General features: G+C 36.8%; 1 protein-coding gene and 1 long non-coding RNA gene across 7 annotated transcripts in view; one reads left to right on the forward strand and one right to left on the reverse strand.

The window, feature by feature from the left end:
* The window catches only part of LOC126971560 (glutamyl aminopeptidase-like), a 57956-nt gene that overhangs the window by 27418 nt on the left and 5820 nt on the right, over positions 1-24718 (forward strand). For 3 of the 6 annotated variants that reach the window (XM_050817859.1, XM_050817862.1, XM_050817863.1), the window contains 5 exons: positions 981-1057; positions 3259-3416; positions 4138-4267; positions 5195-5417; positions 7016-7181. In XM_050817859.1, the coding sequence (XP_050673816.1) occupies positions 981-1057; positions 3259-3416; positions 4138-4267; positions 5195-5417; positions 7016-7171 (744 nt within the window). In that variant the 3' untranslated portion in view covers positions 7172-7181. Of the gene's footprint in view, positions 1-980; positions 1058-3258; positions 3417-4137; positions 4268-5194; positions 5418-7015; positions 7182-24718 lie in introns of those variants that run through there. The other 3 variants (XM_050817860.1, XM_050817864.1, XM_050817861.1) reach the window with 2 other exon arrangements.
* Positions 14051-23666, reverse strand: LOC126971709 (uncharacterized). The gene is made up of 5 exons (XR_007730959.1): positions 23531-23666; positions 19909-20109; positions 17277-17353; positions 14906-15063; positions 14051-14183 (listed from the first exon to the last, which is right to left on the reverse strand). It is a non-coding gene; the product is annotated as an uncharacterized LOC126971709 (long non-coding RNA).

Raw genomic sequence — 24718 nt, forward strand, 5'->3', positions numbered from 1 at the left:
GTAAACATTACTGTGTTTCGGTGTGAAGGGCGCCGGAGCTAGTGAAATAACTGGGCAATTGAGACGACAAGGTGACGAACGCAATTGAAGTGCCGCTCAGAATCTTTTGGTTTGTCCAGTATCCTGAGCGGCACTGCATTGTAATGGGCAAGGCGTATCAATTACCATCAGCTGAACGTCGTACTCGTCTCGTCCCATATTTTCATAAAAAAAAATATGAGAAGATCAAGAAGATAGGGAAAACCAGAAGAATCTCGCGCTAATCAGAGTGCGGTGGAAATACCTTGGGTTCGATTTTTTCTTATGTAAAGGAGGACAAACGAGCGTACAGGTCACCTGGTGTTAAGTGATCACCGCCACCTACAATCTCTTGCAACACCAGAGGAATCACAGGAGCGTTGCCGGCCTTTAAGGAAGGAGTTTGCGCTTTTTTTTGAAGGTATCCATGTCGTATCGTCGCGGAAACACTGCACAAATAAGCTCATTCCACAGCTTTGTAGTACGTGGAAGAAAGCTCCTTGAAAACCGCACTGTGGAGGACCGCCACACATCCAGATGGTGGGGATGATATCCTAACTCATGGCGTTTCGTGCGAAGGTGGAATTCGGCGGCAGGAATCAGGTTAAACAGCTCTTCGGAACACTCCCCGTGATAAATGCGGTAGAAGACACACAATGAAGCGACATCTCTACGCAACGCCAAGTGATCCAGCCGTTCACAGAGCACTGGGTCCCCGTCAATTCTTGCTGCTCTACGTTGCACGTTGTCAAATGGGTCGAGCTGATACTGGGGTGCAATGTTTATATTATAATTTGTTTCAGGGCATATTTTAAATTAAACTACTTATACCTTTAAAATACAGTCTGTACATATTTCGATTGTACCCGTCTTGTAGTGAAATAATGTCACAGCAGAACTATCAAATTGTGCGTCATAAATGTATCTCATAGTATTATTAAGTACCGATTTTTTCTTTCCAGAATTATGTTCAACATCTTGTGAAACCGTTGTACGCAAAGCAAAGTTGGGAGAAGAGTAAGCTTGATATCATTGAAGGGTAAGTTAAGTGCTCACTATAAGTAACTTTTAATTGTATCTACTATTCAGTCGCGGTTTCATGGTGGATTGTAATTACAGGCAAAATGGGATCGTGACGGTTTGCGTCGCCTTATATAATTTTCTGATGCGTGACGAATATAATGATTTAGTCACATTCATTAGAATATCTGCTCGTTTCGTCATTTACTCCCACATGACCTAAATCTCATTAGTCTATAACATAGTTTCTCAATCTTATTTTGCTCACCGCCCACTTTGAGAATATGTGTTTTTCTAGAGTATTTTCGTGTATTTTTTTGCCTTTTTAGACTAAATTTTTTAATCTACCCACGCCCCATGTGCGCCATCTCAATGCCCCCTAATTTTCTCTGGGACTTCTACTGCCCCCCCGAAAGTCTCAAACGCCCACAAGAGGGCGTTATCGCCCACGTTGAGAACCTATGGTCTATAATATACACCGGTAATCTAAAATCTAAATTACCATCACATTTAAGAGAAAAAAAAAATGCAAATCATTAACTGCTATATACTGCAGGATTATAGAATTCCCAGCTTTATTAATAAATCGCTAGGCAAACTTGACATTGTGTCCAATGCGCATTCACCGCCTCGTGCTTTTCACTCTCTGCAGAATTTTTGAGCTTATAATTTTTGAACAGTTTAATATGACATAATTCTGTTATGTTTTAGAACAAATAAATACTGACAACTTATTGACGATCTTTTTTAGAACTTTTTGGTAATTAAAATTACTAATTATCTATCATAACATTATCTTAACAATTGTAAAGAGCGGTGTCCTCCAATATTGGCATTAATTGCTTACCGAAGGTCATTACTCATTAGCATTAGAAGAAGAGGACAATGGTACACACGTATCATCCTGGAAACAAGGATGCTAAATCCACAGTTGTAGTACATTGAAAACCGCACTGTAGAGGATCGCCACATATCCAGATGGGCAGGACGATATCTAAGCTTGTAGCTTGTGCTCAGTGAAATTCAGTGGCTGGAATCGTGTTAAGCAGCTCCTCGGAGAACTCCCCGTGATAAATGCGGTTGAAGTCACAAAAGCCGTTTATGTATGTTAAACGGCATACATGGCTAGTGTGGCGTTCCTCCACAGTGCGGTTTTCAAAGAACTTTCTTCCACGAACGACCAAGCTGTGGAATGAGCGTCCTTGTGCGGTGTTTCCAGGACAATAAGTCATTCAAAAAAAGCGCGTGCTGTTTTCTAAAGGGCTGACAACTCTATTATGATTCCACTGGCAGGAGAATTTGGGCGGCGGTGATTACTTATCATCAGGTGACCAGTACGCTCGCTTGGCGTCTCTTCCATAAAAAAAATCATAAAGATTTTATTTTATTTTATTGTCTGCGCCCCACAGCACATATTTAATTAAAAAATTTTTAACAAAAAAACAACCGACTTCAAAAACACTATTCCAAAAAAGTAGGTATAATATGCACTAAAAGGTATAAAAATAATTGCGTATTTTTATACAATATAATTCTAGTTACGATTATTGTAATTTTTGGAATCGGTTGTTTTTTTGTTAAAAATTTTTTATTTTTTGATTTTTAGTGAATTTGAAGCACACTAACTAACAACTTGTCTAAATATGTGCAGATATACTATTTTTTTCAATGCACGTAAGCGCTTAATTTAAGAGTTCCGTTACTTTGCCATGGATTCCGTAATCAGAACCTAACCAAACTATCTGTGAAGTATATTCTTTCCCATAAAAAAAATCATCGAAATCGATTGGCGCAATATTGAGTTATTCGTAAATTTATCATCCAATTTGCTATACGTATGTATACGTATGTATAGCAAATTTAAGACTCTTCTGATTTTTCTCATGGTGCCAGATCTGGACCAAATTACAATGGGACCACACGGAAAGCCCAAGCTTTCAAATAAAAAAAGAATTATCAAAATCAGTTCACCTAGTCGAAATTTTTGAGGTAACAAACTTAAAAAAAAAACATACCGACGAATTGAGAACCTCCTCCTATTTTGAAGTCGGTTAAAAATACACACATTTAGATCATAAATAGTAAACTATACGGATTTCGCCTATTGAGGGTAATTAGATAACATGCCAATGGACGTGTGTGGCTATCTGAAAATTTTGCCGCATGGTTGCCGATAAAGTAACGCCAGACATAATAATTGAGTATCGTATGAATTTCTAGACTTCTACGGACAAAAATACTTTCGTTGTCGACGTACTTTGGTCTTCCTGACGCGAATCAAAAAGTGAGGCAACTGTTCCTGGGCTGGCTCAACACTCACAACAGTTCGGACGCTGCCAACATCGAGCCAGACCTCCGGGACTTTGTATATTTCTATGGTAAGCACTTCCCCTAATCACATTCATATCGACAAATTACATGTTTTTACAAATTACCCTCAATCACATGAAATACTTTTTAAAGGAATAAAGGTCCTTGTCTGAATTTATTTATTTATTAAATTGGAAGCTAACGTTATACACAATATTAATCCTTATTTTCTTTATTGCACACTCTAAGTATCTATAATAGAAATTGTACACCTCTATGGCTACCACAATGGCGCCTATATCTGCCGTGAAGCAGTAATGTGTAAGGATTACTGTGTTTCGGTGTGAAGGGTACCGTAGCTAGTGAAATTACTGGGCAAATGAGACTTGACAACTTATGTCTCAAGGTGACGAGCGCAGTTTTGGGTTCTTCGATAATCCTGAGCGGAACCGTATTGTAATGGCCAGGCCGTATCAATAACCATCAGCTGAACGTCCTGCTCGTCTCGTCCCCTTATTTTCATAAAAAGAAACCTCACAAGAAACAAGCATAATACATACATTCTTGAAAGTAGTTATTTCAAAAACTTACATTACCAAAAAATAAAAAATATCAACTTTAATATAATATATATTTAAATGTGAGAATAAAAAATAAAACAAGAAAATAAAACACAAGCAATACAACATTAAAACTAATTAATTTCATAAGTGACACTGACATGTGTCATTTTTTACCATAAATAATGTATATAATTTTGATTTTATTTGAAATATTTCATCGCAACAGGTATGCAATCTGGGTCAGAGGACGAGTGGGATAAACTGTGGCAGATATATCTCCACGAGGATGATGTCCAGGAACAATTGAAGTTGAGAAGTGCGCTGTCAGCACCCTATGATACAGCGATACTCAGGAAGTATGTACCTACTTCTAATCTAATATATAAAATTCTCGTGTCATGGTGTTAAACTTAGAACTCCACCGAAACGGATTCACCGATTCTCATGAAATTTTGAGTGCATATTGGGTAGGTCTGAGAATCGCACAACATATTTCATCCTCCTAAATGTTAAGTGTGGTCCACACATTTTTTTTTTATTTTTTTTTAAATTTGTTTGATTATGAGTCAGCAATAAAAAATAAATACAACTTCAAATTTTCACCCATCTACAATCAACAGTTAGTTTTGTATCGCGATTTTAATATCGGCAATACAACGTTTGCTGGGTCAGCTAGTATTTATATAAAAATCTTGCAGCCTAGGAAACCCTGTAAGAAAAAAGCGATTTACTCGATTGTATGCAGTCACAGATAGATTTACAGATAACATCTATAATCTTTTAAAAAACGGAGACAGTCAAAATCCAGCTCGTTTTAAGCAACTGTTCGCTTTCAAATAACAAGAATATGTAACCAAATGATTGAAAATATAAGATACGGAGTTGGAACTAATAAAAACAATTTCAAATCTTATTCGTTATAATATTGACACACTTTTTACACAAATTATCTTGCCCAAAGTTAAGCATATATAGCCTGTGTTATGGGTTACAAGACAATGATATATTTATTACAATATACTTACTTAAACATACATAAATTCATATAAACATACATAAATACATTTATCCATGACTCGTAAACAAACATCCATATTCATCATATAAATGCTTGCACCCACCGGGATTCGAACCCGGGACCTCTAGCTTAGTAGGTAGGATCGCTAACCACTCGGCTATACAGGTCGTCGGTGTTATCCGTCTCTTTTTCACTGAAATCCTCCTAGACGGCTTGACTAAATTTATTAAATTTGAAAGCATATTTGTATATTTTGTTTTTCTAGGTACTTAGATTTAGCGTGGGATGAGAAGAATATCCGAAGCCAGGATTACTTGAACGTAGTTCAGCTGATCAGTTCAAACCCTGCCGGTACCCAACTAGTGTGGGGCGACGTTCGCGCCCGCTGGCCCCAGCTCGTGGAACGATTTACGTTGAACAGCAGATATCTGGGCGACCTCATACCGGAAATAACTTCCACTTTCAACACAAATGATCAACTCAAAGAGGTATTTACTTCTTCATACTTATCATCAACTGCTATATGCTTATATAATGCTTTTGTGGGGCGATGTATATGCTTTTACAACAAGATCCCAGAAAATTTTCAAAACAAAAGTATTACGTTATTCAAAAGAATTGTTAAAAAACGTTTGTGTGGTAAAGGTTACTATAACATAAATGACTTTCTTAATGATACCACAGATTGGGAATGGAGTGACCGCCCTTCGGCTATTAAATAATAAGTTTAATTGTACAATATTACTTTGTGAACATATCTATTCGATGAAAAAAAAGGCCCACTGAGTTTGTTGCGCCCATTCTTCTTAGGTCTGAAGCATTCATTTTGGAATGGGTGGTAGTTTTTTGACTTTCATTAAGTGATGTCACATTGTATTTTGAATAAAAATATTTGAATTTGAAAATATATTGAACCTAAAACTATTTCCCGCCACGAGTTATGACCACGGATAGAAAAACTGATGGAGGAAATTAAATTTCAAATGACAACAATGCCCATTAGAGTACAGTGCTCCCAAATTAATAATGCGCATACAGATCTTCGCCACTTTTCGGCAACGGTCGTATTTCCCGACCGTCGGGAGACGAAATCTATATAGAGTGGTAAAATGCATTACTTTTGCATAATATAGTAGAATTATATTACAATAATAATAACAAGAGGGGTGTGTAATAGGAGCTCTATATAATTCCACATAGACTGAACACGTGCAGTCGGCACCAATACTTAAAGACGACTGACTGACTGACTACCACAGCCGACCGCCCGATTTGTTTTCGTATTGTGAACACATGATTTGACTCTTATTTCTTTCGCACAAGGTGCAAAATGCAAGAGCATTGTTTAGGGCTCTTACGATTGAATGATTCGTGTGTTTTTAGGAACACGCCCATTAGCGAAGATCTGTATGCGCATTATTAATTTGGGAGCACTTTATATGGGTCTGAAACTAAACTACCTAATAGGTATTTTGTCGGCTCCACGTGCGCTTCGAAACGACCAATGAAAGTCGTGCTCTCGACCATGGCCGGTATCTGTACTTTAATGTTACTGACTTAGTTCTTACAACTGTTTCCAAATATGTTTTAATAATTGTTGTACCCAGGAGAAAACATTTGATCTTCTTCTTCTTTGTGAACAACTAGTTGGTGTCAGATATTATGTTGCCACCACCTTACCGACGAGTTGCCGTCAACTTCTGAATTTACAACCGTTGGCGGCAATTTTTTGATAACTTGGTGAGAAAGTGGGTGTAACATTTCACTAAATTCCTTGATAATCTTGTCGTTAACTTGACATGAAAAAGTTTCAGATAATTATATTTTTATTTAAACTTAATAATATAACAGTGTTAATAAACGAATGGTTTGCTGGTCCACAGTTGAAGTGAAACTTCAACGGACAAAGTTTAAAAACAATTATTTCAAAGAAAAATATTATACAAAAAAAAAACATTCAGTAAAATTTTGATTAAAAAATATATTCAATACAATGTTGTTTTAAAATATTAAAAAAATATCAAAATAGACTACACATTGAACATAATATTATGTGCTCTTTTGTGAAAAAATATTCTTATTTCAGATGGAAAGTTTCTTTACGATGTATCCACAAGCAGGCGCGGGAGAGACTGCCCGCAAACGTGCGCTGGAGACGGTTCGAAACAATATCGTGTGGTCGCAAACACACGCACCGCAAGTGTCGGAATGGCTTCACGAATATGTTAATCAATTAAAATGATAAATCTATATACGATTTGTTTTATTAAAGTACTTAACAGCATTTTCATGATTTTTTCTTGTTTTTTCAACAGAGATTAGATTTCACTCATCTGATCATCTCCTTCCAATACACAAGAGCAAGAAACGTGCTTCCAGATGTTTGGTTTTAATATATATTAAACTAGTGGACCCGACAGACGTTGTCCTGTACACACGTCTTAAATTTGAAAAATCGGTCCAGCCGTTTGGAGGAGTTCACTAACATACACATGAGCAGGAGAATTATATTATATGGACGGAATTGAGAATCTAAACCAATCTCAATTTCAAACAGGAGGGTTCCTGGGGTAAAATCTTTTGAAGATCCTTTTTGAATGGCCACCGGTCCTCGACACTAACCTATGCGAAACGTAGCGGCACTAGGCTGCTACTTCACGCCGGTATTCTGTGCGAGTTTGGTAATTAACCCGGACGAGTCTGGCCCGATTGTGCTGACGTCAAAAGACGGCAGCCTGACTCTGACGGCCCTTAGTCGCCTCTTACGACACCCATGGGCCTGGGACTCCCCTATTATTCGAGGCCGTGAAATTTGTTGTGTATATGAAGAAGAAAAATAACGCAAAATATGAATATTGACTTACATAGTAAACTTAACTAAAAGTTAAGTGATTTAAAAAAAAGCGCATACATCTTTTTAAAAGGGCCGGCAACGCTTCTGTGATTCCTCTGGTGTTGCAAGAGATTGTGGGCGGCGGTATTCACTTAACATCAGGTTACCCGTGCGATCGTTTGTCCTCTCTTCGATTAAAAAAAAATATGCAAAGCATGGTCATCACGCGGACGCACGGATTCCACTCTGATTGTGGGCGATAAAGGAGGAGGAGGGAAGGAACACACTAACCCTGTCGGCGCTTGCGCTTAGCTAACGGAATATTCGCGCCTTTCGGTACTATATTACGAAGGAACATGCTCCGTACCGTACCGAGTACGGATCATGTTTCTTCATCAAAGCTAGCCGCCTGACTTGACGTATGTTACAATAGCTCATCTTTGATAAATAAATGTAAGTACCAGAAGTCCTACCATCAACTTATAATTAGCGCTTGAATTCCGATTATGTTTAGGTAAACTTAACGGAATCGCTAAGATTCGTACCACGAAGTGCCTATAACTGAATGGCGTTTGAATCGCTTATGGAAGAATGAATGAAAGAAATTTGTCTGTGGTCCGCGGTGTGAGAAAGAGATGATGCGCTGTACAGTCGTTGCTTAAGTCTGTCTCTATTACTCGAACCATATGCGTTGCGTTTCGAAACCTATAATGATATGATTTTAGCGGTTTTTTTGCGTAGAAATTACTACAAACACGTTTTAAAATTGCGCATTATAGCGTCAAATTATAAACCATTAAGGCTTTTTAGTATCTACTTATTAAATAATAGAAAAATAAATATATTTCTTTGAAAAGTTTTAAAGTTTTGCTTAGGTGTTTTCGTAAAAATAAACTGTTTAAAATGAGTTATCAACGCACCTTACAGAGTACATTTTTTTTAATTCGTTCTTGCGAACAGGCTATAGCCACGGGCCTTACTACCTTTTCATTAGTATTTTCATTTTCGGTATTTATTTTCAGTATTTCGTTTTACAAAAAAGTCCAATAAAGTACTCTCATCTCGTCTTTCATCAATTCCATTTTCCTTTTCTATATATTTTACTTATGTTTTCACTATTTTTTAAAGTTATTAACAAAACGATTCACTATCCCTAAAGAAATTAGCAACTTTTTTGAATTGCTCACTTTGACACATACCTAAGCTATCCAGTTTAGGTTGAAATATTACCTCATGGTACGAATTAATGAACGAACTAATCGATATCGAACTGCGATTCAATATCTGACTTGATTTGACGACAACCTAAATTGGATAGATCCAATGATGTCGTGGTAAGAAATAGCAAAACAGTTCATTTTAGGTCGTCAATTAAATCGCAATAAGAGTAATAATTTTTGTAGGCATGACGTTGTCCATGAAGTTCAATTAAGTTTACTCAGCAGGTAATGAATTACCTAAAATCTATTTGTTGTTCTTCACACAATATGATCGCCAAATATCACACTGGCGTATCGCTTGTGTCTCACTTAAAGTTGTGCTGCATACATTTAATACAAAGATGGGAAAACGTTGCACGCCCTTGATGCTATGGGGAGGGTATGGGGCAATTGAAACAGTATTATGATATCATTCGCATACCGATTTGACTATCAGTAACTTTTGAGAAAATTTATTGAAGTAGGCGTTACTTTGCGGAAATCCATAATTCCGCCAATATTTCCTCAAACACGAGACTGATACTGAGTCTCGTGCCAGAATTTGGTGAGTCATCATCTCCTAAGGATGCCTCGTGTAGAGGCGAAACACGTGTCGAATTGTTTGAAGACAAATATTGGCGCAATAAGCAACACTAAAGAAAACTTAAAACATTTAGATATCAGTATTTGAACAACTGCAATATAATTTAACTACTGACTCAAAGAAATGTATAATTTTGATATTGTCGTGTCGGGGACCTTGTAAATTAAACCACCGACTCGATTTTTACTTTAGTTTATTACGTTTGCACTCGTGAATTATTACAGAAGTAAGTATACCTACAAGACATCAGTTATCATAATATATATAAATTACGTGACACGTTGTTTGTCCGCTATGGACTCCTAAACTAATTTAGTGACGCACGGTTTGACAGTTCCGCTGTGAAACAATTTCATTATAATAACAGGAGCATTTTTAACGAAATAATTCTTGATTAACATGAAATATTATTGACAAATTCATAAGAATAGTATTTATTTATTATGTACAGCACAACGTTTCTCGGGTCAGCTAGTAATTTATATAATAGAAGTTAAATAAACCACCGACTCGATTTTTTATTTAGTTTATTACGTTTGCACTCGTGAATTATTACAGAAGTAAGTATACCTACAAGACTTATCAGTTATGTTATCAAGTTAATGTCTATGACACTCGCGGGTAAAAGTTAGCGTCTATATTAGCGACTCGCCTCCTTAAAATTTGTCAAGATGGCGTCTATATCTATCTCCCTCTCAAGGGAGAATTCCGCCGAATTCCACCTTCGCACGACACGCCACAAGTTAGGATATCATCCCCACAATCTGGATGTGTGATGTCGTCCACAGTGCGGTTTTCAAGGAGCTTTCTTCCACGTACTACAAAGCTGTGGAATAAGCTTCCTTGTGCGGTGTTTCCGGGACGATACGACATGGGAACCTTCAAAAAAAACGCGTACACCTTCCTTAAAGGCCGGCAACGCTCTTGTGATTCCTCTAGTGTTGCAAGAGAATGTGGGCGGCGGTTATCACTTAACACCAGGTGACCCGTACGCTTGTTCGTCCTCCTATTCCATAAAAAAAAGAGTGATCAGTTGGCACTCAAAGAAATCCTTAGCTGCCAACATAATGTGGATGAAATCGCCACAATATTATAATTTTTGCTGTTACTACCTATTATCCAAATTATTGTTATCACTTTTAGGACTTAGGTACTTATTTATAAATTTCAACTGTGTACCTAATCTACAATAACCCATGTTGGTCGAATAAGTAATACTTACATCTACTTGTATACTTACAAGTAGACTTATTTATTAATTTATTTTATATTGAAAATGCAGAATTGGAGTTCACCTCAGCATAATACTGATCATACCCACAGGTGATATGATGAGCGCTGGTCTTGCGGAGAACCCCAGGTGGTCCAGCGGATTGTCATACTATTTAAAGATTATACATATTATATGAAGGGTTACCATTCTAAAATAATAATATCACAATAAAAATGTAATAACAACAAAACAAAAATTACATAAAATTTTGTGACCTGACCTAATTCAATAATTAGGTAGTAATATAATTAAGAACATCATACATCTTTGTGCCGTTTGGTGTCGAGACACTTGGCCCGTGGGGCCCAGAGGCGCGGAGAATGTACAAAATACTATCTTCGCGCCTCAATAAGGCTACTGGAAACCCAAGCGCTGGCAGCTATTTCGGTCAACGGATCAGCCTAGCTATCCAACGCGAAAATGCTGCCAGTATTCTTGGTACGCTTCCACGTTATTTATAGTTTTAATTTTACGTAGTCAAAGTATTGTAAATATAGTTCTAAGATTTGTTTTATTCGAATAATAAAGTAGTCTAACATTAAGAACACTAAAACAGCAAAATAATAACTATAACAAGTGATTACTAATTGCGTGATTGAATGAGTACTACGTAATTGTGCTGATAGTAATAAGAATCTCTCTAAAAAGTACTCATGACAATAACAGGTCGTATAATTTATTTTATCTACACCCATGCTTTAAATCCTTTATTAAAGATTCTGAAATATTTAGCTTATTGTCAACATTAAAACACCCAATGTTCTAATAACCATTACGTCATCCAAACGAGTGTTGTAATGTTGTACTGTATTTCATAACAACACTCCTATTTTTTTTTCATTCCCTTCATGCTCAAAGAGTTTTAACAGACAGCCACATTCTTATTGCTCGATGCGTGGCATCTGTATGAATTTCAAAATAAGAACATTTTGGTTTACGCGCGTTCCACACCACCAGAACGTCGCGCGCCGTAAAAAAAAGTAGGTTATTCGAATCCCCGCCATTTTTTTACGATATTTTTATTGCTTTTTTTTTTATAAAAAATGAGCGATTAATTACCAAAAGAACATAATATTCAAGTGAATTTTAATTATTGCACTATAAAAAATGTAAATTACTACTAAAATAAATAATTCTTTCATTAATACTTAGTTTATTTGTATATAATCAGTAATGGAAATAATATTATATTACTACTAGGACTGGCTGTTTTAATGTTAGCAGTAAGCTAACTGTTTCAGAATCTTTTAAAGGATTCATATTTTGGGTGTAGATAAAGTCTTGTATGCAACTGTTGATAATTAAGTATTAAAACACTCATGTGATACTATTATTACACTCGGCTTCGCCTCGTGAGATAAATCCACATTCGTGTTTTAATAGCCCTTATTACACAACAGTTGTATAAATAACTATTAAAATTGCACTAGTAGCAAAAAATGATATAGAAATGATGAAAATTAAATAGCACTACTATTTAATTTTAAATACTGCTGTCTATTTCAGACGGTTTGAATGAAATATATACCTGTAAATCGTCTGTATATCTATCTATATATATTTAAGAGATTTCCACGTATATAGTCACTCATCACGATATCTCTGGAACCATTAGAGCTAAAGACTTGAAATTTGGTAGAAATATTCTTTTCACCGAGTAGAGGTCAGCTAAGAACGGATTTTCCAAAATTCCATCCGCAAGAGTTTTTTTTATTATGAACAGAACAACGTTTGTTGGATCAGCTAGCTATAGCTATATTATGGTATTTACAGTGTTTGAATTCAGTCATAATATCGGCTGAATTGAATATAATGTGTTGGTCCTAGAATTGATCCTTGCGGGACTCCAGTTTTAACAGGCGTCTTCTATCTTTAGGTCTATTTTTATGATTATTTACTGGCACAGGTTCATAAATGGGATTGACAGTGAATGTTGAAAGAGCAAAAACGCAGAAGGCTTAATAATTAGTTTGTAATTCAATAAAAAATAAAATCTAATTACTGAAAGTGTTAAGAAACTAATAAGCAATTCTGTTTTTTTATTCTTTACAGCTTTATTTTATCAGGCAATGGTGTTTTTACTTTTCAGGTTTTTGGTATTTATCAGTATTTCTGTTCTTCTATGTTTAATCAAAAATTAAGCGGATAATTCCGTTCCTTTTCAACTTAGATTATTTACCTATACGTCTAGACAGACTATGACAGCTGTGAAAAGTTCGTAATAAATTGAGTTTAGAACTAACCTCTATTTTGAACAATTCGCACACACTAACTCAAAGTGTCATACAAATCGCGAGTGTAAGACGTGGCTTGTCACGCACACCAAACTAATATTCCTGGCTTGTTTTTATCGGTTGTCTAACAGCAACAGACTCTATCTAGACGCATAAAATAAGTTTTTAACATTGTCAAACAGAAGTCAGAACTCAGACGGCAGATGATAAAATTAATTACTTACCAACAGAATAATCGCTTAGAGGTAATATTTAAACGACATAATATAGATACTTACATTAAATTAATTGGCCAATTATCGGATGAATAAAGTGTAATATTATATATTAACTGTATAATTTATTTTATGTTATATTAGATAACATTGTAGTTACTGATACTTGTTAATTTAGATAATCTTTATCTAACCTCCAGTAGTATTTAGGTAGGTCTAAATCTTAGTTTTAACTTTATTTATAATATCTGCATAAACGTTAAGTTCAGAAAACGGAGCCTTGAGAAATGCTACATTAAAATATTTGAAAAAGATTATAATGTGTAATCAACGCTCCATTCATTTTTTTTTGTACGTCTATCTCCCCTTCTATCCTCCCTTTCTGTGACATTTATTTGACATGAAAATAAGACACATTATAGAATTAATGTATCCACATTTGCCCAGTAAGAGATAAGATTCGAAGCCCAAACAAAAAACTTAAGGTTTCCTATTGGGGTCAAAGGTGTTACGCGCGCTGTTAGTCTAAACCGGCTGCACATGCCTCGGGCATCCAATGCGTTCGGTGAAAGAACAACAGTTTACATATTACCTAGACTGATTAATAAACTGCCACGTGACTTGACCGACTCGTTGACTGAGACAAATTTAAAACAGAATTAAAAAAAAATACTTTTTAAGACTTGACTGACCACCGATCAACTTATCGTGTTTAACTATTAATTGTATCAAGAACTTTTACTTTTCATTAGAAGTAGGTACATACTTCCTGAGTATCGCTGTATCATTGGGTGCTGACAGCGCACTTCTCAACTTCAATTGTTCCTGGACATCATCCTCGTGGAGATATATCTGCCACAGTTTATCCCACTCGTCCTCTGACCCAGATTGCATACCTGTTGCGATGAAATATTTCAAATAAAATCAAAATTATATACATTATTTATGGTAAAAAATGACACATGTCAGTGTCACTTATGAAATTAATTAGTTTTAATGTTGTATTGCTTGTGTTTTATTTTCTTGTTTTATTTTTTATTCTCACATTTAAATATATATTATATTAAAGTTGATATTTTTTATTTTTTGGTAATGTAAGTTTTTGAAATAACTACTTTCAAGAATGTATGTATTATGCTTGTTTCTTGTGAGGTTTCTTTTTATGAAAATAAGGGGACGAGACGAGCAGGACGTTCAGCTGATGGTTATTGATACGGCCTGGCCATTACAATACGGTTCCGCTCAGGATTATCGAAGAACCCAAAACTGCGCTCGTCACCTTGAGACATAAGTTGTCAAGTCTCATTTGCCCAGTAATTTCACTAGCTACGGTACCCTTCACACCGAAACACAGTAATCCTTACACATTACTGCTTCACGGCAGATATAGGCGCCATTGTGGTAGCCATAGAGGTGTACAATTTCTATTATAGATACTTAAGAGTGTGCAATAAAGAAAATAAGGATTAATATTGTGTATAACGTTAGCTTCCAATTTAATAAATAAATAAATTCAGACAAGGACCTTTATTCCTTTAAAAAGTATTTCATGTTATTGAGGGTAATTTGTAAAAACATGTAATTTGTCGATATGAATGTGATTAGGGGAAGTGCTTACCATAGAAATATACAAAGTCCCGGAGGTCTGGCTCGATGTTGGCAGCGTCCGAACTGTTGTGAGTGTTGAGCCAGCCCAGGAACAGTTGCCTCACTTTTTGATTCGCGTCAGGAAGACCAAAGTACGTCGACAACGAAAGTATTTTTGTCCGTAGAAGTCTAGAAATTCATACGATACTCAATTATTATGTCTGGCGTTACTTTATCGGCAACCATGCGGCAAAATTTTCAGATAGCCACACACGTCCATTGGCATGTTATCTAATTACCCTCAATAGGCGAAATCCGTATAGTTTACTATTTATGATCTAAATGTGTGTATTTTTAACCGACTTCAAAATAGGAGGAGGTTCTCAATTCGTCGGTATGTTTTTTTTTTTAAGTTTGTTACCTCAAAACTTTCGACTAGGTGAACTGATTTTGATAATTCTTTTTTTATTTGAAAGCTGGTGCTTTCCGTGTGGTCCCATTGTAATTTGGTCCAGATCTGGTACCATGAGAAAAATCAGAAGAGTCTTAAATTTGCTATACATACGTATAATATAAATTGGATGATAAATTTACGAATAACTCAATATTGCGCCAATCGATTTCGATGATTTTTTTTATGGGAAAGAATATACTTCACAGATAATTTGGTTAGGTTCTGATTACGGAATCCATGGCAAAGTAACGGAACTCTTAAATTAAGCGCTTACGTGCATTGAAAAAAATAGTATATCTGCACATATTTAGACAAGTTGTTAGTTAGTGTGCTTCAAATTCACTAAAAATCAAAAAATAAAAAATTTTTAACAAAAAAACAACCGATTCCAAAAATTACAATAATCGTAACTAGAATTATATTGTATAAAAATACGCAATTATTTTTATACCTTTTAGTGCATATTATACCTACTTTTTTGGAATAGTGTTTTTGAAGTCGGTTGTTTTTTTGTTAAAATTTTTTTAATTAAATATGTGCTGTGGGGCGCAGACTATTGCAGATATATTTGTACACAATATATAAACAACAACAATAAAATAAAATAAAATCTTTATGATTTTTTTTATGGAAGAGACGCCAAGCGAGCGTACTGGTCACCTGATGATAAGTAATCACCGCCGCCCAAATTCTCCTGCCAGTGGAATCATAATAGAGTTGTCAGCCCTTTAAAAAACAGCACGCGCTTTTTTTGAATGACTTATTGTCCTGGAAACACCGCACAAGGACGCTCATTCCACAGCTTGGTCGTTCGTGGAAGAAAGTTCTTTGAAAACCGCACTGTGGAGGAACGCCACACTAGCCATGTATGCCGTTTAACATACATAAACGGCTTTTGTGACTTCAACCGCATTTATCACGGGGAGTTCTCCGAGGAGCTGCTTAACACGATTCCAGCCACTGAATTTCACTGAGCACAAGCTACAAGCTTAGATATCGTCCTGCCCATCTGGATAAGTGGCGATCCTCTACAGTGCGGTTTTCAAGGAAACTTCTTCCATGTACTACAACTGTGGATTTAGCATCCTTGTTTCCAGGATGATACGTGTGTACCATTGTCCTCTTCTTCTAATGCTAATATTGGAGGACACCGCTCTTTACAATTGTTAAGATAATGTTATGATAGATAATTAGTAATTTTAATTACCAAAAAGTTCTAAAAAAGATCGTCAATAAGTTGTCAGTATTTATTTGTTCTAAAACATAACAGAATTATGTCATATTAAACCGTTCAAAAATTATAAGCTCAAAATTTCTGCAGAGAGTGAAAAGCACGAGGCGGTGAATGCGCATTGGACACAATGTCAAGTTTGCCTAGCGATTTATTAATAAAGCTGTGAATTGTATAATCCTGCAGTCTATAGCAGTTAATGATTTGCTATTTTTTTTTCTCTTAAATGTGATGGTAATTTAGATTTTAGATTACCGGTGTATATTATAGACCATAGGTTCTCAACGTGGGCGATAACGCCCTCTTGTGGGCGTTTGAGACTTTCGGGGGGGCAGTAGAAGTCCCAGAGAAAATTAGGGGGCATTGAGATGGCGCACATGGGGCGTGGGTAGATTAAAAAATTTAGTCTAAAAAGGCAAAAAAATACTAGAAAATACTCTAGAAAAACACATATTCTCAAAGTGGGCGGTGAGCAAATTAAGATTGAGAAACTATGTTATAGACTAATGAGATTTAGGTGATGTGGGAGTAAATGACGAAACGAGCAGATATTCTAATGAATGTGACTAAATAATTATATTCGTCACGCATCAGAAAATTATATAAGGCGACGCAAACCGTCACGATCCCATTTTGCCTGTAATTACAATCCACCATGAAACCGCGACTGAATAGTAGATACAATAAAAAGTTACTTATAGTGAGCACTTAACTTACCCTTCAATGATATCAAGCTTACTCTTCTCCCAACTTTGCTTTGCGTACAACGGTTTCACAAGATGTTGAACATAATTCTGGAAAGAAAAAATCGGTACTTAATAATACTATGAGATACATTTATGACGCACAATTTGATAGTTCTGCTGTGACATTATTTCACTACAAGACGGGTACAATCGAAATATGTACAGACTGTATTTTAAAGGTATAAGTAGTTTAATTTAAAATATGCCCTGAAACAAATTATAATATAAACGTTGCACCACGGGATCAGCTCGACCCACTTGACCGCGTGCAACGTAGAGCAGCAAGAATTGACGGGGACCCAGTGCTCTGTGAACGGCTGGATCACTTGGCGTTGCGTAGAGATGTCGCTTCATTGTGTGGCTTCTACCGCATTTATCACGGGGAGTGTTCCGAAGAGCTGTTTAACCTGATTCCTGCCGCCAAATTCCACCTTCGCACGACACGCCACAAGTTAGGATATCATCCCCACCATCTGGATGTGTGGCGGTCCTCCACAGTGCGGTTTTCAAGGAGCTTTCTTCCACGTACTACAAAGCTGTGGAATGAGCTTCCTTGTGCAGTGTTTCCGCGACGATACGACATGGGTACCTTCAAAAAAAGCGCAAACGCCGGCAACGCTCCTGTGATTCCTCTGGTGTTGCAAGAGATTGTAGGTGGCGGTGATCACTTAACACCAGGTGACCTGTACGCTCGTTTGTCCTCCTTTACATAAAAAAAAATCGAACCCAAGGTATTTCCACCGCACTCTGATTAGCGCGAGATTCTTCTGGTTTTCCCTATCTTCTTGATCTTCTCATATTTTTTTTATGAAAATATGGGACGAGACGAGTACGACGTTCAGCTGATGGTAATTGATACGCCTTGCCCATTACAATGCAGTGCCACTCAGGATACTTGAAAAACCAAAAGATTCTGAGCGGCACTTCAATTGCGTTCGTCACCTTGTCGTCTCAATTGCCCAGTTATTTCACTAGCTCCAGCGCCCTTCAGACCGAAACACAGTAATGTTTACATATTACTGTTTCACGGCAGAAATGGTACGATGCGGCTTGAGGCTGGGTGGATCTAATAAGCTACAACCTTTACCCTAGATAGCATAATGTGTCTTGTGTCTGTAATGACACCGGCAAACTTAACAACAAAATATGATAGAACAAATGCAATATTTTGTGGTGTTGTAGCAATAGTAACTTCTTTTTTTAATGAAAATAAGGGACGAGACGAGAGGACGTTCAACTGACGGTAATTGATATGCCCTGTCCATTACCATTCAGAGCCAGTCAGGATTCTTGAAAAACCCTAAAATTCTGAGCGGTACTACAATTGCGCTCAGGTGATGAGCGCAACCGACGTAAGATGTTAAGTCTCATTTGCCCAGTAATTTCATTAGCTACGGCGCCCTTCAGGCAGCATGGCAGAAATAGGCGCCGTTGTGGTACCCATAAACAAGCCGGCATCCTGTGCAAAGCAGCCTCTCACTGGTCTCATCTTCTTCTTGGTCGCATTCTTCATTTCTGAAGGTCGTGTCCATAATTAAAGGTTTTAGTAACGTTACGCATTGGTTACTAAAGCCTTCCACTCCCTTCGGTCCTCGGCCTTCCTTATCGCGGTCGTAAGTGGTAGGAGAGTAAGTGCCTTGATCGTTAGCGTGGTCTTTTGCCCTCCACCTTACCTATGACTATTAGTTTGTCTAAATTACTGGGAAAGCGTCGGGCAATGTAACCAAAAAAGTGAAAAATATAAAACATTGTAAATAATTTAAAAAAAAATTAGAAACGATGCGGGACTCGAACCCACGACCTCTGGCGTTCCGTGCCAGTGCTATAACAAACTGAGCTAACCGTTCGAGTGACGTATCGTCATAAAATCTTGTATTATTTGTTCAACTCTCAGGTTGTGGCTTCATCTACACTCTACAGGATCTACTTAACAGTTGATAACCTGCTCAACCCCAATATTTGCATATTAGGAAATTGACTTGAGATGTCCCCCTTGCAAATCTAAACAATTTGTTATGTTTTTAAAGTGATAACCCTCACATCTAGGATTAATACACAAATAAAATGTATATCCTTAGAAACACAAGAAAATTTTAAAGACGTGACGTCACCTCTCCCCACTTGCAGCCGACAGACCGCTATATAAGCGGTAGCAGAACAGTTGGTGACCATTCTCATAGCAAATAGCCAGGTTTTCCCAGTTTCCTGGATTTCCCTCCCCACAAACCTCATGTATTAGTTTTTAAGAATAATAAAGTTTTATCCCCCAACAGGTAGATAGGGTTGTAGAAATAAGTTTTCTGATACCTACATATATAAGGCTTAATTGTAAATTGCTTTAGTAAGTAGATTTAAGTAATTTTGTATATATATTTTAATATCAAATATAGAAATTTGGAATTTGAAATTTTTTTTTGCGTCGACACATTTTCGCTGCAACCGTTGACTAGTTAGTACGTTACTCTGCCCGATTTCTATTCGAATATTAGTCTTTGTGTTGTTTGAAATTTATTCATAGAAGCTTAAAAACCCTTTTTGATCTTATTTCCTAATTATATAGTAAAAAAGTATAGTAAAATTAATGTACATAATGTAAAACTTACCATTAAAACCTTGCGCGCAGGTGTGTTGAAGAGATTGGTGTCCAAAGCATAAAAGACTCTTCCTGCGCTGAACCAGGGCACGAAGTCTGTCTCCACGGTGAGGTATGTGGTCATCTGGAGCGCTACTCGGTACGGCAACTGATTGGCTTCTGCCAGTGCGAATACATCATTCAGAATGTGGGCCCGATCTGATATGGATAGCTGCAATAACAAATACAGTACAAAATTTACATTTTATTACATATTAAAAGTGTCTTAGATGTTGACCGGGGATATAAGGTATAATCATGCGAAATTACAATTCAATCGGTCCAGTAGTTTCAGAGATTAGCCCGTACAAACAACAGATAGAGAAACAAAAATTTAAAAAAAATCGGGACTTGTTCTATTTCTCTTCTTACATCCCCCTGACTTGGTTTTGGTCATTATTTTTCTTTGTACAGAAATTTGATCTCTACAGGTTTATTATGAGTATAGATAATGCTGTGAGAGTTTCTTGCGTCGATTATTATCTCTCTCAGAGCACCATTTGCTTCCGAAGCAGTGGTAGTGTGACAACTGACATCAGAAAGAATTCTAAAGGAATCAATTTTCAAGAATAGTAGAAGAAGAAAATCGAAGGTCGAAAGAATCAATTCCCGAGGTATTTAGACGCCCAAGCGCAGCGAGGTCGGCTATAGTCCGAGTAGGAATTGATACTTTTACCCGACTTTAACACTCTACTTTTCATTTCGAATATGAGGAAAATAAAACTAGTTGTTTATCTAAGCACAGATTAGTATCCCGCCAATTTATGTCGTCTTTTTAAATTTCAAATATGGAACTTACCGCGTAATTGTTGCGGTTTATTCCGCTCAAAGAAGTTTGCGCTAACTTCACACTGGCTATTTAGAAAGTCACTTGGCCGCAGCATTTTTTTTAATTAGTTCTTGTTTACATAAAACTCTTCACAGCAGTTCCATTTTTAAAGTTCATTCCGGCCCTTAGGTGGGAAGTAATTTGTATGAGTTTTTCCCTCTCTATGGAGGGAAGCAGCATTTTCCACCCAATAATCAGATCAAAACAACATTACTTTCCGAGTATGAATAATGAAAAATAAATACCGTTCATGCCTTGTTTTTTATGCCACATGACGAAATAGATGACCTTGTTTCTCTCTTTCTTTATCTAAACGTTTATCGTGTGACTATTGGTCTTCCGGCTTGCGTTCGTATTTTCAAGGTATTTATACAGATATAGTGTACACGGTTTGCACATTAACTAGCTGCTAGAGACTTTGGATGGATTGGACGAAAAACTTTATTTTTATAGATTTCTACTACAAGAAATACATTACAATACAAAGATTTGAAACGCAAGGATAATAATTAATGATAATAATTCTGATGATAGTAATTATTTATAAAACCGCAAGTAATATCGAGTCAGACGACCTACTTATAAAAAAGTTAGCTTCTCAACTGCAGGGAGACGGCAATAGACTATCTCGTTCTCAAAGAAATAGTATACCAAAACTAGTGACAAGATTTGCAGACGACAAAAAAAATGAGGATTGCTCCACAAGATTGCGATTTTATTATTTGACACATTGGGTTACTGTTTGAAGGAAACAGGTCTCTAAAGTAGCAGGTTTACAAAAAAAAAGTTTGAGAGAGTTTGAGAGAGTTTGAGAGAGTTTGAGAGAGATGAAAATCGAAATAGATCATGTCATTCAATCATAATTAATTACCTGATGCCACAATTGCCAAAACATATCAGAAAAGTTGAGTTTGGATGAAGAAGACAATGTAAAACTATTAGACCAGTGTCGATAATTTTTGAAACCAAAAAAAATAATAGTAGAATGTATATATATATATTCTCTAGATAATATAATTCTCTTCCATTTCCAATGGGGTTCCATGGGAGAATATAACAAAAATGAAAGGAAAAATAAATTACGGGCAATTTGAGGTCGGGAAGTGAAAAGGGGGAATGGGGGTGATTAGGGGTAAAAAACGGTTTATCTCTCGATTTCCGGCAAAACTACAAGTCCTATAGAAATAAGTCAAATGGCAAAGTTGTAGGTAATAAAAATATCTTCAACTTTTGTTTATTGAAATATCATCATCATTTCAGCCGGAAGACGTCCACTGCTGGACAAAGGCCTCCACCAAATATCGCCATGACAATCGGTCCTGCGCTGCCCTCGTCCATCCTACTCGGCGATCTTGACCAGATCGTCGGTCCATCTTGTGGGGGGCCTACCAACACTACACCTTCCGGTACGTGGTCGCCATTGGAGGACCTTACTGCCCCAACGGTCATCTCTCCGCCGAGCTATGTACCCGTCAAAATATCGCCTATTTTCAAAAAAATTGGTCTGTTCGGTTCTGTTCGTCAAAATTTCTACTTTCCGAAAGTGCAAAAAATATATATATTACCAATGGTGAATGTTCGGAAAATTTACGCCCATCAAAAGGCGTTTCATAGAGAATTCATACAGAATGCTCACAGACTGAGATCCGGACACATGCCTTTAAATAAGTTTAAATTTTTGATGAAAATTGCGGAGTCACCTCTATGTGATTCATGTGGAACAATTGAGGATGTTGAGCACTTGTTGAAGGAATGTGTCCAATTTCAGTCAGAGGAATCGCAAGAGCGTTGCCGGCCTTTAAGGAAGGTGTATGAGCTTTTTTTTAAGGTACCCATGTCGTATCGTCCCGCACAAGGAAGCTCATTCCACAGCTTTGTAGTACGTGAAAAAAAGCTCCTGAAAAAACCGCACCGTGGAGGACCGCCACACATCCAGATGGTGGGGATGATATCCTAACTTGTGGCGTGTCGTGCGAAGGTGGAATTCGGCGGCAGGAATCAGGTTAAACAGCTCTTCGGAACACTCCCCGTGATAAATTCGGTAGAAGACACAAAGAAGCGACGTCTCTACGCAACGCCGCAAATGATGCAGCCGTTCACAGAGCGCTAGGTCCCCGACAATTCGACATTAGACTTCAAATTCGACCCATTTTGACAAGCTAGTCTTGTCTGGGATATTGTCAATAATATTGTACCATATTTAATGAACAAAATATTCGTTTCATTAAATTACTTCCGCATTTTGCACATCAATCTTATATAATTAAAATAACCTTACCGATGATAACTCACACCATCTTTTTTTTGAGTCGTTAATGTATTATTAAATCACTTTTTATAGCTTGTTTATTGACACACAGCTGACATACGACTAAGGAGAAAAGTGTGCTTACATTGTCTTTAAGCACACTTTTGCCGTTCCGTTATCAGAATGCGAATGATATGTCAATATTGTGACGACCTGTATAGCCGAGTGGTTAGCGATCCTACCTACTAAGCTAGAGGTCCCGGGTTCGAATACCGGTAGGTGGAAGCATTTATATGATGAATATGGAAGTTTTGTTTCCGAGTCATGGATGTTTAAATGTATTTATGTATATTTAAGTAAGTATATTGTATTAAATATATCATTGTCTTGTAACCCATAACATAGGCTATATATGCTTAAGTTGGGGCAAGATAATTTGTGTAAAAAGTGTGTCAATATTATTATTATTATATGTATAGAACGTCATTGACTCAGTAACTTAATTCGTTCACTCACCAGTTCAGACCGAGCGCTCAGTTCATGTTTCAACGTGTCCCACATCTCCAGGGTATAGTTCAGTCGATAGTATCCAACCTGGTTGTTGTTTATCTTCAACAGTTTTTCATCCTCCTTCAGTTTTATTTCAACTGTTGAATAAATTAATATTATGGCTTGTGAGGGAAGGTAGAATTTTTCACGAAGCGAGTCTCTTGGTCTTAATTATAAATTCCTCTATTAGCCCACTGTTAGACCACAAAACACTATGAACATCCGCAGCATTACCCAACAATAACAAACCGAAGACATAATTGCTATGGAAGTATGAGCTGAACTGAGATCAGCCATATTTCTAGCAAAGAGAACGATGGCTAGTCCATGTGTCAACTCGTGAACGGGTGCTGCTTGTGGTGCCAGGTCGACCTGTTATAGTTAATAAATCATTGCATTTGTTGGATGTTATTAATATGACAGTAATCACGACCATCATGTTTACGAAGCATCCTTACACAAACAATGAATTCAAGCTCTAAAGGTTGATGCATCCAATATACGATAATTTATTTTTAATATACAGTAAATTCCTGCCTGATTCCTGCCGCCGAATTCCACCTTCGCACGACACGCCACAAGTTAGGATATCATCCTCACCATCTGGATGTGTGGCGGTCTTCCACAGTGCGGTTTTCAAGGAGCTTTCTTCCACGTACTACAAAGCTGTGGAATGAACTTCCTTGTGCGGTGTTTCCGTGACGATACGACATGGGTACCTTCACAAAAAGCGCGTTCACCTTTCTTAAAGGCCGGCAACGCTCCTGTGATTCCTCTGGTGTTGCAAAGATTGTGGGCGGCGGTGATCACTTAACAACAGGTGACCCGTACGCTCGTTTGTCCTCCTATTTCATAAAAAAAAATTATTACTTTTTATGAACTAATTTGTATTAGTTAATTTATATAATATATTGGATGCAGCACCTAACAAACTAATTTGTTATGTATTATTACAGCCATTGTAAAAAAAACTATTCGATTGAAAAGAGTGTCCGTTAAGTTTCTTCTACTTATGTTCTTCTCACGAGCTCAACTATTTCCAAACATATGACAAATTCAGTAAATTGGTAGAAACATTTTAGCCTAATTAAATAAATTTTATTTGACTTTGACTTGATTTTCAACGGCAAAAGCTACTCTAATACATTCTTAAGT

Source organism: Leptidea sinapis, chromosome 24, assembly GCF_905404315.1.
Source record: "Leptidea sinapis chromosome 24, ilLepSina1.1, whole genome shotgun sequence".
Classification (NCBI taxonomy): Eukaryota; Metazoa; Arthropoda; class Insecta; order Lepidoptera; family Pieridae; genus Leptidea; species Leptidea sinapis.